The sequence below is a fragment of the Lemur catta genome, chromosome 1 (genome assembly GCF_020740605.2).
Source record: "Lemur catta isolate mLemCat1 chromosome 1, mLemCat1.pri, whole genome shotgun sequence".
Taxonomy (NCBI): domain Eukaryota; kingdom Metazoa; phylum Chordata; class Mammalia; order Primates; family Lemuridae; genus Lemur; species Lemur catta.
The window spans coordinates 37,166,177-37,182,166 of NC_059128.1; the positions used below are offsets into that span (position 1 = coordinate 37,166,177).

At 34.9% G+C, this 15,990-nt stretch overlaps 2 protein-coding genes across 3 annotated transcripts in view; one reads left to right on the forward strand and one right to left on the reverse strand.

The window, feature by feature from the left end:
- RTN1 (reticulon 1) overlaps positions 1 to 15,990 on the forward strand; it is a 349,490-nt gene that overhangs the window by 71,673 nt on the left and 261,827 nt on the right. The gene's annotated exons all lie outside the window — the stretch shown is intronic.
- The window catches only part of LRRC9 (leucine rich repeat containing 9), a 103,446-nt gene that overhangs the window by 55,110 nt on the left and 32,346 nt on the right, over positions 1 to 15,990 (reverse strand). Inside the window, exons 12-15 of the mRNA XM_045566286.1 lie at positions 10,512 to 10,644; positions 8,544 to 8,666; positions 7,807 to 7,922; positions 3,555 to 3,767 (exon numbers count right to left, since the gene is read on the reverse strand). Of these exons, the coding sequence (XP_045422242.1) occupies positions 3,555 to 3,767; positions 7,807 to 7,922; positions 8,544 to 8,666; positions 10,512 to 10,644 (585 nt within the window). The remainder of the gene's footprint in view (positions 1 to 3,554; positions 3,768 to 7,806; positions 7,923 to 8,543; positions 8,667 to 10,511; positions 10,645 to 15,990) is intronic.

A 15,990-nucleotide genomic window follows, 5' to 3' on the forward strand; every position in this document is an offset into this window, starting at 1 on the left:
ACATTAAGAGAGTACCAATAACAAAATATCTACTATGTTAAAAGGTAAAAAACAGTTTATAATAGTATTAATATCACTGGACCTTGTTATGGATTAATGTGATTTCCTACTTGGTCTAAGTTTATCAGTAACTGGCATGAAATTCTTTTTAGAAAATAGTTAAATATATGTGTTAAGATATTTATTAGGGAAGATCTATTTCTTAGGCTAATCAGTGAATAGTATAGGCCCTGAAAATTTTGGGTGTCAGATATAGTACCTCACAGGAGAGAGATGACAAGGATACACCCTGACTGCAGGAAATTGCATGAGGGCACTGGTCCAAGGAAGAAAGGCTGACTATGTTGAAGTAAGAGGACAGAAAGTCGAAGAAGGAGGTGGGAGAGTGTCTAAGACAGTGCCTGTATCACAATTTGGCCCAGACTTTCCCTGTCCATTTCACCCTGGGCTATATACAAAGAAATATTATCACATATTTATATTTAGGGAAGATGCTGATGTCTGCATGTTTTTTTGTCTTTAAATTACACTGTTGTGGATGGTATTAAGTGAAGACTGTATTTATGTATAGCTTACAAAATAAACAATGGTACAAGAAAATGTATTAGTATAACTGACTACAGTATTCACAACAAATGGGTATTATCATGATAAAATCAAGTATCTATCTCCTAGCCCTCTTTGCTTACCACTACCACCTTATACTTTATACTGTGGACATAACTAACTTCCTGGAAGGGAGAAACAAATTTCTAATAGCTGTCAAAATAGCTGAAATTTTTAAGAAGAGCCAATTTATGCAATTATGTTTCACTATCTATCTAACATACTGTTGATAACCCCTTTCCCTTTTTTTCCCCATAAACATTTGATTATAGAAATGTGTCTTCAACTATTACCATTAGCCACACCATTACATCACCACTACTGGTGCCTTAGTACAGACCGTTATTTCTCCTTTGGACTACTGCAATAGTTTTCTACTGGATTTCTATACCACCAGTCTGACTTCAGTTAAATCCATCCACATGCTGCCCAAGTTAGGGTTTTTAAAAACAGAAAGCCTGTTCCTTAAAGAATCTAAACTTTTAATTTGGCTTCCAAAATGTATCCTCATTTGGATATAATTTCCTACTCTTCCTCAGCTTTATATCTCTTCCTTGAATTCCAACCTACACCTCTCCTTTCTACCGTCATAACCTAGATCCTAGTCGTACTGAATTTCTCAATGTTGCCTGAAGACACCAGGATCTTTCAAAACCATGTGCCTACAGGTGGAGTATTTTCTCCGCCTGGAAAATGTAAACAACTAAATTTCTCATGTCCTTTAAAAATTCACTCATAACTCATCTCTTTCTATACAGGTCTCTCAACAATTCTAAGCTTCCTACATTTGTTTACATATCTATCTCCTCCACTAAACTGATGTTCTCGGGGAAGGGAAAATAACTTATTCCTTTGGAATCCCCAGTACATACCTCATTGCCTAAGACATAGCAAATTTTCAGCAAATTCTGGGTGAATAAATCAATGTAAAAGCCAGACTTACAATTGACAACTCTAATTTTTAGTATCTAATTGTGCTATAAGAGAATATGAAATTATATGTTACATAATCTGGGGGGGGTTATTTCTATTTTATTTTCTATATATTTATTTATTTGTATGGATTCTTCTCATAAAACCCAATCTAGTGGAGAACACTGAAAAGAACATAAGAGGAATATACCTTAAAATTCTCACAGTAATGACACAAAAGAAGTGGAGTGCAAAGGCTATGATGTCTAAACATTCTTGTTGTAATATCTAGTAATCTTACTAGACACCCTAGAAAGTTTGCTGGGTTTTAAGCAGCATAGGCAAATTAAAGGTAAAATTCCTCTCTATTTATATGACAGGGGTATTGATCAAAAACTAATGCTAAGTCAAGTAGGGGTCACAGGAAGGCCAAGCTATTGTGAAGTCTTATTCTCTTCCTCTCGGCATTTTGTTTTGCATGCCAAAGATAATCAAAAGACCTGATTTCTGGTGCTGGTTTTTTACTTTTATTTAATCCCTTTAAGCCTACAAGAATATATATTGCGGAAGCTCGATCCAATCAGAACACATTTTTTTAAAACATTTCATTACTAAAGTTTTATTATCAAAAATGTATTACTCAAATATTAAATCTCAACATGATAGTACCAAAATAGTAAGTTTTCAGTACTGTCAGCCAGAAGATTGCTCTTGTAATCACTATACTGAACATTTATGGAAACAGGACAGGGTCTCTGTTGCATAGCCTGAGGAGGCACCCTACCCCTATTCACCTTGTCTTGAGTTCTGTTCAGTTATATAATGAATGGCATCCAAACAGCACATTAACAGGGTATAATATGAATGGTGCTTCCTGGAGTTGTGCAATATTGTGATGGTAGAGTGCAGAGAGCCTGGTTGGAAGGCTACGATAGTAGTCTAGGTTATAAATGATGGTAGTTTGAATACAGTGGTAGTAGCAGATCTGAAATGGACAGATCTGAAAGTCAGATATGGAAGTATGCTTAATATCTCAATAGAATTGCCTCAGCATTAAGCAAGGTCACTTTAATAAGTAATTAAAATTCTGTTGATTAATTTTTTAAAGATAAAACTCCCATATTCTATGTTGATTAATCTAGAAACTGATTTGAAACTTATCTGCCTTCATCTTAATCATTTAAAGAGAGTTTATTGGTTATTTAGGAATAAAATCCTTTGCTAATTGGAAGGCTACCTCAAGTGGCTATTGAGAACTTGAAACGTGGCTAGTCTTAAATTGAGATGTGCTAAGAATGTAACATATATTGCAGAATTCAAAGATTTAATATGAAACTATCTCATTAATGAATCTTCATATTGGTTATATGTTAAAATGATAATATTTTAGATATATTGGTGCTATAGTTTGAATGTTCATTTGTTAGAAACTTAATCTCTCTGGCCTCAAATGGATTAATGGATTAATGAGGTCTCTGCCCTCATGAATGGATTAAAGTTACTGTCACAGGAGTGGGTCTGTTATCTTGGGAGTGTATTTGTTATAAAAATGAGTTCTTTCTAGCTATCTTGCTCTTGCCCTCTTGCCATGTGATGCCCTTTGCCTTTTATGATATAGCAAGAAGGCCCTCACCACATGCTGGCAATCTGCTCTTGGACTTCCCAGCTTCCATGAGCTAAATATAAATAAAGTTCATTTCTTTATAAATTACCCAGTGTGTGGTATTCTGTTATAGCAACAGAAAACTGTGTAAGACAATTGGGTTAAATAAAATGTATTATTAAAATTATTTTACATTTTTTACTTTTTAAACATAGCCACTAGAAAATTTAAAATTACATATGTGATTCACTTTATATCACTACTGGAGAGCACTGATCTAGACCATGTAAAGAGGTCTGGGCACTTTTAAATTAGGTAGCATGATGCCTGACATCATCAGATAGGTAGTTTAATATCTTCAGATGTCATATGCTAGATTCTGATTCCAAATCAAAGATTTCTGTCCCAAAATTTTATTCCTCATAATACTTACCACAATATGACTGAAAATGCTAGTCTTGGCAAGGGAAAGAATTGTTTTATCATCCAAACTAATAAGTTTTGGTCGGGTCTTGATCCTGGGCTCCATTTTCATAACTTCATCATCAAATTTCAAATCCTGGAACAATACTGATCCTTCTGAATATTTTTTGCTTTCTTCTAGAGTAACATTGTTGAGTGAAGAGAATAAAGAGTGAGCCTTGACCTAAAAAATTTATTAAAAATATCAGTATCAAAAATTCAGTTGCTGTATTTTTCATTTTGAAAACAAATAGGCTGTGTAGAAAAGATGGATTGACTTTTTTCAGTTATATGGTAATATCTATGATGATCAGAATTACATTAGGATATCTGTGAGAGTAGATTAAGATTGCTAAGCATGGGTGTGTCCATATACCCACCCACTGAAAATTTCTTAAAACTGGCAAAAGATATATTTAAATATTTCATAACCGTGGAGAGGATGCCAACAAAAGACTAGAAATTATGACATATAAATCAGAAGGGACTGAATTGACAGAAAAATAGGAGCAGAAATGTGATCTCTAGCCAAACATATGCAGAAGATAACCACTTTGAAGACCAGATCCAGAGAAACTTGATGTTCAGAGTGAATAAATAAAAGACCAAGAGGATGCTCTAGGTAGTTATCAGGTAATTAAATAATTATGGTAAAAACTGTGAATGAATGAACAAGAGCTACATGAATTAACAGAACTGGCTCTAGAAGAAACCAAGTGGTTCATCAGAGAATTTTTAAAAATCTAAGAGAATAAAGCATTTATAATAAAATAATAGGCTACTATAGAAAAGAAAATAGGGTAAACACTGCAAAGCTAAGATAAAAATAATTATTAAAATTTAAAAAATTTAATAAATGGATGTTGAACTTAAGAATACTGAGTTATAGAAATGCCCCCTGTATTTTTGGAGACAAGATTTGATTTCAGAAGTCAAATAAGGCTTTGTCTTAAAGAAAAAATAAATGTGTTAGCTCAAAAGCTGCCTCGCCTCAGGAGGGCGTCTCATTGGTCAGTGATAGCTGCATTTCAAAGAGACAGCTGTAAGCTGGGCCTATGGTTCTCACCTGTTTTGAAAGACAAGATAGGCTTCACCTAGGGCCATAGGTTGCCAGAAGCTGATCAAAGGCCATCAGAGATGAGAGCTGATCAAATAGATACGCTAATAGCCAGGCCCAGATGGAACCATGCGGTTAAAGTAAACAGCTCATGTTGACTTCTGAGATCATCTCTGTCTCCAAGAACACAATTACTGGAGCCAAGATGTCTCTGTTTTTTGCTAAAGTAATAGCCTTGTCATAAAACTTAGAAGTTTGCCCTAAGAAGATTTTGTAACTCATTGTTCACCTAGATAGAGTTAGTTAAAGGATCTGTAGTAGCCTTTTAGAAGACTTTGACCCTAAACCAAACTGCCTGTTATTATGTAAATCCATTGCCCTTGGCAACCCAAGCATGTATCTGCCCTATAAGTACCCATGTAAAAAGTTCAGTCTTTGTTATGTTTCCGCAGGAGAAATATATACCTTCTGGACTCCTCCTTTGTCTAACTTCATAAACCTTTACTTTATAAACAATATCTTTGGCTCTGTGTATTATTATTATTATTCTTTTATATCTGTTTCCCACTATTTTTTCATCCTTTGCGAGGACCCCTGCCTGAGATACCTGACCAGAAAGAAAAAACCTTTTTGTGGGGAGCATAGCTAACTCCCCGCAAATGCTCTGAGAAACCAAATGGATGTGGCAGCAGATCAAATTAGCAATGTGAAAGCTAATATTGAGGAAACCTGCCAGAACAAAGAATTAAGAAATTTAGATGTAAAATATGAGAGAAAAAATGAAAAGATATGGAGGATCAATTCAGACTGCCCAATGTTTAAACAATAGAGGTTGCAGAGGGCTTAACAGAGAATGGAAGAGAACAGTCAAGAAACTAACAAAAGAAAACTTCCCAGAAGTGAAGAAAGAACTGAATCACCAGCTCAAAAGAGCTCATGAAGACAAGCAGAAGGATGTTGAGACTAAAGGTCTTCCCTAACATTGTACAGTCATAACAACCAGGGACTGCCCACCTCTTGGCTTCTTATGTGAGGTAAATGAACTTCTCTGTTTACTGTTTCTCTGGGTTTATGTATCTATCTTCTGCTAAAAGCATCCTTGACTGATATAATCCCATTCATGATGGCAATAAAGTATAAATTCCCAGAACTATATTTAACAAGAAATGTTGAAGATCTACATAAAGAAAACTATAAGAGAGGACTCAAGGAAATGGAGTACATTTTCATGTTCCTGAATGAGAAGCCCAATATTACAAAGTAGCCAGTTCACCCCAAATTAAGTTTTAAATTCAATACAATTTCAAACCCTATAGGATTTTTAAATAGAACTTGACAAGCTATTCTAAATTTTATTTAGAAAAGATAATGTTCAAGAATAGCCAAGAAAAGCCAAGAAATAAATAGATTGATTGATTGAAATAGGGTCTTGCTCGCCACCCAGGCTGGAGTGCAGTGGTATGATCATAGCTCACTACAGCCTCAAACCCCTGGGCTCAAGCAATCCTCCCACCTCAGCCTCCACCACCACACCTGGCCAGTTTATTTATTAACCTATTTATTTATTTTTTGTAGAGATGGGGTCTCACTATGTTGCCTAAGCTGGTCTGAAACTCCTGGCCTCAAGTGATCCTCTCACCTTGGCCTCCCAAAGTGCTGGAATTATAGGTGTGAGAGCCACTGCACCTGGCCCAAGAAAATTTTCAAAAATTTGAGTGTGGGTAGAAGAAGGGAATCCACTCTATTATGTATCAAAACATATCGTCAAAACGAATGTGGTAGGGATCTAAAATTAGACAATGAAATCAATAGAAGAGAATAGAGATCTATAAATAGATCCCTATATTTGAAAATAATTTTAATAATAAAGATAGTATTTCATAATAGAGCAAAAAAGATAATGTTTCAACAAGTAACTGCCCATTTTTAAGAAAAAAAATTATTTGACTACTCTTCTACTTTACACATTATAAAACAATATGTAAATGGATTAAAAAAGCTAAAGGTTTTAAAACAAGTTATGTATTTGGAAGAAAATAAAGGAGAATATTTATAATATTATGAGATATTTGAAACAAAACATAAAATTCAGAATCCAGAGAGATTCTGATCTCTTAAAAATTAACTTGTAAATGACAAATTAAAATAAGAAATAAGTTTTTGTTACAAATAAAATTAAAAGCAAGTGACAGAAAATATAGGCAACATATATATAAGATAAAGGATTAATATCCAGAATGCATATAAGGATTTCTCCAGTCACTATGAAAAAGATAGAGTCTAACAGAAAGTGGTCAAAAATATAATATTCGATTCATAAAACTATAAATCATTTGAAGCATATAGAAGAATAAAATATGCTGGTTTTTGCCCATCATAGTGGGCCCCCCTCAAAAAAAGACTGATAGTATTTTGTGTTGATAAAGATGCAAAGAAACAAGCACTGTCACACACTGTTGGAAATTTGTAAAGTAAGTCTTTACGGAGACAATTTGGCAAAATCTCTTAAAATTTAAAATGCACATATCCTTTCACTCTCCAAGTTTTCTGCAAATCTATCCTGTAGAAAAACTTCCATATTTGTATAAAGATGCATCTTCGATGATGTTCACTGATATTGCTTTAAAATAGTAAAAATACTGGATAGAGTCTATCTACAGGGGAATAGTCAAATAAATCAGAGTATTACTGAATAATACACAGCCACCAAAAGAATGAAGTATACACCTATATGTACTAAAGTGGATATATGTTCAAGACATATTGTTAAAGGCATAAAACATCACAGAATACTTAAAATTTGTTTCTACTATGTAAATGCATAGAAAAAAGATTGAAAACAAACCCACAAAACTGTTAACAGTGGACGCCTTGGTAAAAGGGAGTGGCGGTAGGGTTAAAGTGAAGGCAGATTTTCATATTTGTTAGTTTTCAATAGCGTTTGAATTTTTACCAGTGAGACTACAGCCATATATCACTCATGTAATATATTTGTATAATAAAAATATTTAGGTGTCATAATGATTTGTTTTGAGAATTAAGTCCTTCACAGAATAACAATTACACACATACAGTATAAACTTGACATAACATTATTAGAATTCAAATTACTATTTTGTTCCCATTTAAGGAATACCAGTTTTTAAAAATATATAACAATTCATACCACTGTAATGTACTCAAATTCAACGATGTATTCTGGCAAAACAAGGTCATGATCAAAGACAAACCACTTGCACTGCCGAACGCTGCAATCACAGTTTCTTTGTCCTATGATAGAATCTAGAGTAAAAAACAAAAACAAGCAAAACAAACATTCTTCAAAATAATAGAAGAATAATATACTTTTTCATTCTCACATAGATAATAAATAACAACCTCAGTAAATTCCAGCAATTATATTATTGAGGGTTTTTTCTTTTATCTCCCTGTCTTCTTTATCCCCTCCCCAAGCGTCTTAATTCTATAAATACTAGTCATCCTTTCACCACATAGACTAGTAGGTTTAATTTTATTCATATCCTTTTCCTTTTCATACTTTTTCACATTTTTATTCAATGTGTGGTCATGTATCTTTGACAAATTTATTAATATTACTCTAAAAGGCTTGTTGTTAAAAGTTCAGTGGCTTTTTATCCTTTGAAAACTTGTATATAAACATATACACACAAATATATAATTAAATGTAAATCTTCCAAATAAACTACATGTACTCACACATACACATACATGTAAATGTTACTGAGGTAGACAATAAGAGAATTATTAGTAGCCAGGAATAGATTTTTGTAGAAAAGTCTATAAAGTTTGTTAGGTAGAGGTTAAACTGTAAGTATCTGTATTAAACACAAACATTTTGCATTTGGAGAGATGAAATCACATTTCTTTTTATGGCAGACATACTTAGTAAATATTTCCGAGGAATGAACACTGAATTAACCATTGGATAGTTGGCTTTATTGATGGATTCTTGCTCCTGAGCCTGAACACTCTGGCCAAGGAAAACTTTTGTAATGAGGAGGATGCCTAAATATAAAAAAAATAAAATAATAATTTTTAACAATAATTTACTTTAATAATTTTCCAATATAACCTTTTTTATTGGCCCCAGACTTGACTGTGTGTTCTATAAAGGCAGAGATCCTGGCTATCTTGTTTGTTACTGTATAGCACATAGTACACAGAACACTGCTTGATCCAATATAGAAGATCAGCAAATATTTGTTGAATAAATGAAATGGTTGTAAAAGAAGAGTCTCATGATTATATCAGGCAAAGCATTACAGAAAAGGAAGAAGGAAAGAACACAATAATTTAGCATGGTTTTTTATTAAGTAGTTAAAAGTAAGAAAAGCTTTTTGTTGTTAACTGGGTAAAAATTCATCTCTATATCAATAGCACCTAGCACACAGTAGAAGACACTCAATACATGTCTGCTGAATGGATGGACATTTCTTTTCCCTTTAGATTCTTAGGGATCCTTGGGATTTACTAAATCTGAAAGATCTTTACAAGCCAATGAATCTGAAGAAATAATTTCTAATCACAAAGCATAAAACATTCAAATGATTTTTGGTTTATTTTTACTATGTAAAAGATATAAAATATAAGTTGAGAGAAACCAATTGTTTTGGAAAACATTCCAGAAGGATCTAACAGAACATCATGAGCTATTTGTTAAGATGAGAATGGAGAAGAATGATAAAGAATAAGCAAACGATTTTTTCAAGTAATGAGCTCTTTCTAGATTCAATAATCTACTTAATTTTCTGATTATCATTAACTGAAGGAAAGACTTAAAACACACATAGTTTAGTTCAGCATGAATCATCCTAGCAGAGTTACAGTCTGGGACCTAGAATGTCATTCTTACAGAATTATGTTAACCAAACTTCTGACTATTTGCTTCAGTAGGTTGGATGGTTCAGACCAAAGAATAGGTGTCCCTTACTCCCTGACCTGATCTGTTCTCTGTAGTATACATTCTTTGGTACTGTGTGTTAATACTTCATGTTTATTGTTATGATAATTGTAATTTCACATTTATTTATGTGATTATTAATATTTGTAAGCACCATAAAGGAGAAACTGTCTAGTTTAGACAGACTGTATCCTATCACTTACCGATGCCTAACACACAATAAGCATTCAATAAATACTTGTAGAACAATGGAAAAAGCCGAGGCAAGGGGACATGATGAGTTGGTCTTTTTCTCCAATCTGTGGGTACCAGGGAATCTCTCCCAGAACTGTCCTATAAATTGGTTCATGAACTTATATTTATATATATTCAAAGTGCAAATAAAGGACTGATAATTATGAATAAATTAAAATACCAAAAACATATCTTCTATAAGACAACTTATAAAGCAATCTATACATGTCACAATTTGTCTTTAGCAGATTTTAAATTATAACCAGCTTTTCTTATCATCTTACACTGTGATGATTCAGGACAAATAAAGTGTACTTTATAGAATGCCATATGATTATTAGGTATATGGGTCAAGTTCTCTTTTCTCTTTCCTGTAAATTTGGTGTGTGTAACATATATATGTATATACATGTTGAATTTTATTTTTATGACACAACATAATGAAAAGTGGACTGTGAAAAGTGTATATAAGTTGAATTTAACATCTGAGTAACAAATTAGTCTCTTCCTATTAATGCTGATACAATAATCATTCAGTTTGTTGACAGTGTAGCTAAATTAATGGTGAGAAAATCATGTATTACTGTGTTGGCAAATATGAAGTAAAATGGTTTGAAAAACATCCCTTGGGTTGAAAAACCATGTATCAAAAATAATATGAAAATAATTAATGAATTTGAAGACTTAAAGTTCAAAACACTGTATATTTGTATTACCATGTCTGAAGAGCTCATGCTCAAGAGAGTTTTTCTTTTCATCCTTGTACTTTTGCTGTAGAAATTCAATTCTGGGACAGTCAACCATACTTAGGCTGTTAGCAAGAATAACAGCTTCTTTTCTGAGAGGCAGCTGCAAAGAAAAAACAAAGTCTGGGAATTTTTACAAACTTGACAATATTTCAACTTCAATACAGATTGTTTATTGTTTTATGTTTATGTGTCTGGACAAAAAAAATCTGCAGGCCAGACTCACTGAAAAGAAGTAGATAACCTCCAGGTGCAATTTCATTCTGCAAAGCCATTTATATATCTTAAATTCATATGCAAATAGGTTTGTAAAAACTGATACAGAACAAAATTTGTTATTGGAAAAGCAGCCAAAGTCAAGACTGACAACACTGCATGATGCAGGAGCAACAGCTGTCAATGAGTATTCCATTAGTAATCTTGCTAACTCCAAAAAGACAATTCTGTGGGAATGAGATACTACATCAAGGAAGGTTTTTATTTATATCATTTTTTTGTTTAATAATCTACATTATTTTCCAGAAACAAAACATTTCTTATTGTGGTAATGCATGGAAATCTTAGTTTGCATTGTGACTAGCTTTATTTCTTGAAAGTGTTACGTCAGTAATATTCATATTACTTTCTGTGAAAACAGCTCTAAAAAAATCAAACAAAAATCTCTATTTTTAGTAGTAAGAAAACTAGGTCTAAAAGAGAATATATGATCCGTCCAAGGACAGAACTGGCAAAGTCATAATTTGAACTAAGGTCTACTTGTCTTTGTCACAATCTCAGAGTTTTGAAATTATCACTAGTTTAATATTAATACCCAAATTATTTAGAATTATATCTTTTCTATAAATGCTGACTTACCTATATATTTTTTATTATTGAAACTTATAACCCGAAGTTTTTAAAAAATAAATATAGCCAGACCTCCATATCCACAATTCCCATATCCCTGGATTCAATCAATCACAGATTGAAAATATTCAGGAAAAAAAAAACCCATAACAATAAAAATAATACAAATATAAAACAATATAATATAACAGATATTTCCATAGCATTTACATTATATTATAAGTAGAAAAGAGATGATTTAAAATATAAAGGATATACAGGTTATATGCAAATACTGTACCACTTTATATAAAGGACTTCAGCATCTACAGATTGTAGTATCCATGGGAGTTCTGGAACCAATCCCCCATGGATACTGAGGGATGACTGCATTCAAATGTGGCTCATATGACACAAATTCCACATCCCAGTAACCTTCTCAGACTTCCAATGAACATCACTAAATATCCATTAGAATTATACCCATGTGGCATGGCATTGTGAGGCTATAGTCTTGGTCCTCAATTAAGGGAGATGAAGATAGAAACTGTACTCAATAATTAAAGACACAAGGCATCACAAGATGTGTCAAATAAGATATCCTTTTTTACTGAAATGATTAGGAAAGAGTTTGTAGAGGTAATGGGATCATGGCTAGGCCTTGAAGATTGGACATAATTCAAATAATCAAAAATTTAAAAATAAATTATTTTTAAAAGGAGAAAACCTCATAAAGGTATAGAAATAGGTGTGAATGCCATCCATCCATCTCCCCATCCATTCATTCACTAGATTTTTACTAAGAATCTACTCTATTAACAAAGTCCCTACCCTTAACGACTAGTAGAGAAATATACACAAGTGATTACATTTCTATATAACAAAGGTGCTATAATAACAACTCTCAATTGATTAGCACTTACACTTAATCATTTGCAGGATTAACTATTAATAATATTTTCCATTCTCTCTATGACAGACAGTATGGTGGCAGCTCAAGAATAAGACTGTACTTTTAAAACATGGATATACTTCTATCTAGTTGTGTTGTACACTTACCAAGAGTCAGTTAATTTCGTTCCCATACTTGTTTATGCCAGTTGTACTTGTTATAGAAATTATGCATATTACATAAAGCAATGAAATATAAAGAAGGAGAGTTGTTTCTTTGAAACTAAGCAGAAAACTGGGTAAAATTCAAAGAGGCTAATCATTAAAAACTTCTGCAAAAGCATGTTTAGGCAAGACAAATGCAAAAGTTTGGAATGGCAGATAAACTAGATGGATTCTTACACTCGAGTTGCTTTGTGAGAATATTTAAATGGTGTGCTCAACTTTATGGAAACCAAAACTAATATGAAAGATGGTTGTGACTAATATAAGAAAGACTACTTACAGTTCCAATTTCATAGTCAAAACTTTTGGTCTTACATAGAAGATTGACGAATGTAAATTTAAGTTTTATATTAGAGGATTTGTTAATTAAATCATTTGTTTACAGTTCTCCATTTTAATTGACTTTTTTGATTAACCTGCAAACTAGGTAATAGGATATTGTTTGAGAATTCAGGAAAGGGGCCTTTGAGCTGAGGCTTGAAGGATGAGTAACTTTGCCACAGGGAAAAATTAAAAAACAGCATTTCATCAAAGGGAGACATGACATTAAGTTGTGCTTAGGAGAATCACAAGTGTAATACATACTTCATTTGGGACATTTGGTATATTTGGTAACACGGAGTTAGTTTGAAGCTAGACTGTGAGGGTTGTAAGAGGCCTTAAATGCCAGAAGGAGAAATGTAGATTTCATCATTGTTAATATAAGTAATGGGAAGCTATTGAAGGTTTCTCATCATGGGGCAAAGTACAGTGTGCACTATGAAAATGTTTTAAGAATGATAAATTTATCTGTACTATGAAAGGTAGAAGGATTAGAGGGCATGGCCAAAGGTCAGGTTGCCTGTTGTGAAACTAATGGCAAAATTAAGAAGGAATGTTCTAAGGGTTTAAAGTGGTGGCAGGAAGTGGGAATAAGGAGGGAAGGGAAGAATACAATTGATATGATAAAGGAAGAATTACTAGAAACGGTAAATGATTAGATGTAGAGATAGTAGAAAAGGAAAGAGTTGAACATAATTTTAAGGCTTTAAGCCTGGTCAATGGATGAAATAACAGTATTGTTAATATAAATCATGAAAGAAAAGTAGGAGAGAGTTACTTATGGACAAAAGATTAAAGGCTAGTTGTATACGTGTTGTATAAGAAGACAAGACGATTAACCAGGAGTAGCAGAGGTGGGTGTCAGATTAGAGGTTATGAGATGAACTGGCTGAGGATATGTTTTGGAGAAAGCCAAAAATAAAGGATAACTCCTCTGGCTATTGACCAAGTCCTTGATTATCAAAAAGAATATCTGGAGGAGTGAGTCAAGATGGCTAGCTGGAGACACTGCTTGTGGGACCATCCCAGCTGGAAGGTAGGATATTGGACTGAAGAGAGTAGAGAAGAGTTACAGCACAGGTGTGGATCAGAGAGAGCTGACAAAGATGACTGGGGACCCCATGGACGAAAGCTGCAGAGCTCAGAAAGAAGAGGGTGGGGAGGAGAAGATAGTGGTGTAGATCAAACTCAGAGAGGCTCACAGTGAAAAGGTAAGGGGGATTTCCCCTCCCCCACCTATGTGCCTTCCGTGAATAGCAGGACACAAAGCATATTGAAGGCTTTTCCACCCTCCATGAGCCCAGGCACAGTGGCTTATTAGGAACAGTGGGGTGAACCAGCAAGCCCCAGGAATTTGAGCATCCATAAGGGACACCCTATAGGAGTGCCACAAGAGACCAGAGTGCCGGCTTTCTTACACCTAGGCACTTCCTCCTCTACATCTGGCATCGGAGAAAGTGCTCAGGCTGACTGGGAGCCACAGCCCCTACCCCACTAATTGCAACCGTGAGAGTAGCTTGCATCGAGAAGCTTATGAGCGGCTGCTTCTCTCTGGCAGAAGCATGCCCCTGGCTGAGGTCCATGCAGATGGAGAGGCCCACTGCTCTTCTTTTGGGGACTTGTGGTGGAAAGGGATGCACAACTGGGGAACTCCATGCCCGCCAGTGTTACGTGGAGATGAACGAAGGCTAGTGGGTCAGGCACACGGACTGGGGGGAAGTTAGAGAACTGGACTTGAGTGGAGAGAACTCACGTGGACTGATCTGATAGGAGTGTACAGTAGGGTTTCAGGGAATAGAGATTTGGGAGGGCACTCACCCCTCCCCGCAGAGAAACTGTGCTAGTAGGCAAGGGCAGAAAGAGCATGGCCCGGGGCCTTAGCATGCAAGTGTTTAGGCCTGTCCCTCAGGAACAGCCTTCCCAGTTTGGAGAGCTTATCCTGAAACTCATTCCCGCGGCTCCCCCTAGCAGATGGAAAAGCAACTGCTGAGCCCCATGGAGGCTTTATAAAGCCTTTTAGGCTCTCACAATCTAGCCATGACCTGCTTACTTGCTTTTTTCCTCCCCCAACCTCAGTGGGAGTAGAGATCAAGCAGACCCCTGGGAGCTACAGGGTCCCTCCTAGAGCTTGGGGCACTTGTGTGCCCCACTGGGGGGACCAGAGCTTACCATGGGCAAAAAAGAACATCTCGGCAGCTGGCTATTCTGCAAAAACAGCAAACAATGACAGGGAGAAAAACTCTATAGCCCAGCATAGTGCTTTCCAACTCAAGCAAACAAGGTGTGGCTGATTTGTACTCACAAGTACCACCCACCATCTTGGAGATTAAGCTGGAGGACCCAACCCAATCACTGCTGGGAAGAGTGAAGACAGAAGGTCAGAGGCAACCTGAAAGGTTCATCAAACCTACTTTAACACACCACAGGCAACACGGGACCAGCAATCCTCTCCCTGCCATGGTCAGGGATTGATCTTTGGGGACCTAGAGATAGGCCCACAAGCCATTCCTGGTATCCCCAGAGATACCAGGGATCTCAATCCCTTGATTGAGAGGCCAGATGAGAAAGAATTAGTGAAAGAACTCTGGAAATATGAAAAATAAGAGCAAAAGGACACAACCCAAAAGAAAACAATAACTCCTTACCAATGGATACCAGCCAAAACAAAAATATTGCAATGACTGATAAAGAATTCCAAATATGGATTATAAGGAATCTCAATGAAATACAACAGAAAATGGAAGCCAGACACAAAGAAACCACAGAAACATTACAGGAAATGAATGAAAAAGTAACTAAAGAAATTGAATTATTTTAAAAAATCAAATAGAATTTATGGCAATGAAAAAATTCATTGAAGGAAATACAAAATACAGTGGGAAGTTTTAAGAATAGATTAGATCAGCCAGAAGAAAGAATCTCAGAGCTTGAAGATAACACCTTTGAATTAAACAAGTCAGTCAAAGAGGAAGAACTGAGAAATAAGAGGAATGAACAAAGCCTACAAGAAATATGGGATTATATAAAGAGGCCTAACATAAGAATTATAGGCATCCCCGAGAGTGAAGAGGAAAATACACAAGGGTTGGAAAACCTATTTGAGAAAATAATTGAGGAAAACTTCCCTGGTCTTGCCAGAAATTTACATATCCAGGTACAAGAAGCCGAACAAACTCCTGGGAGATTC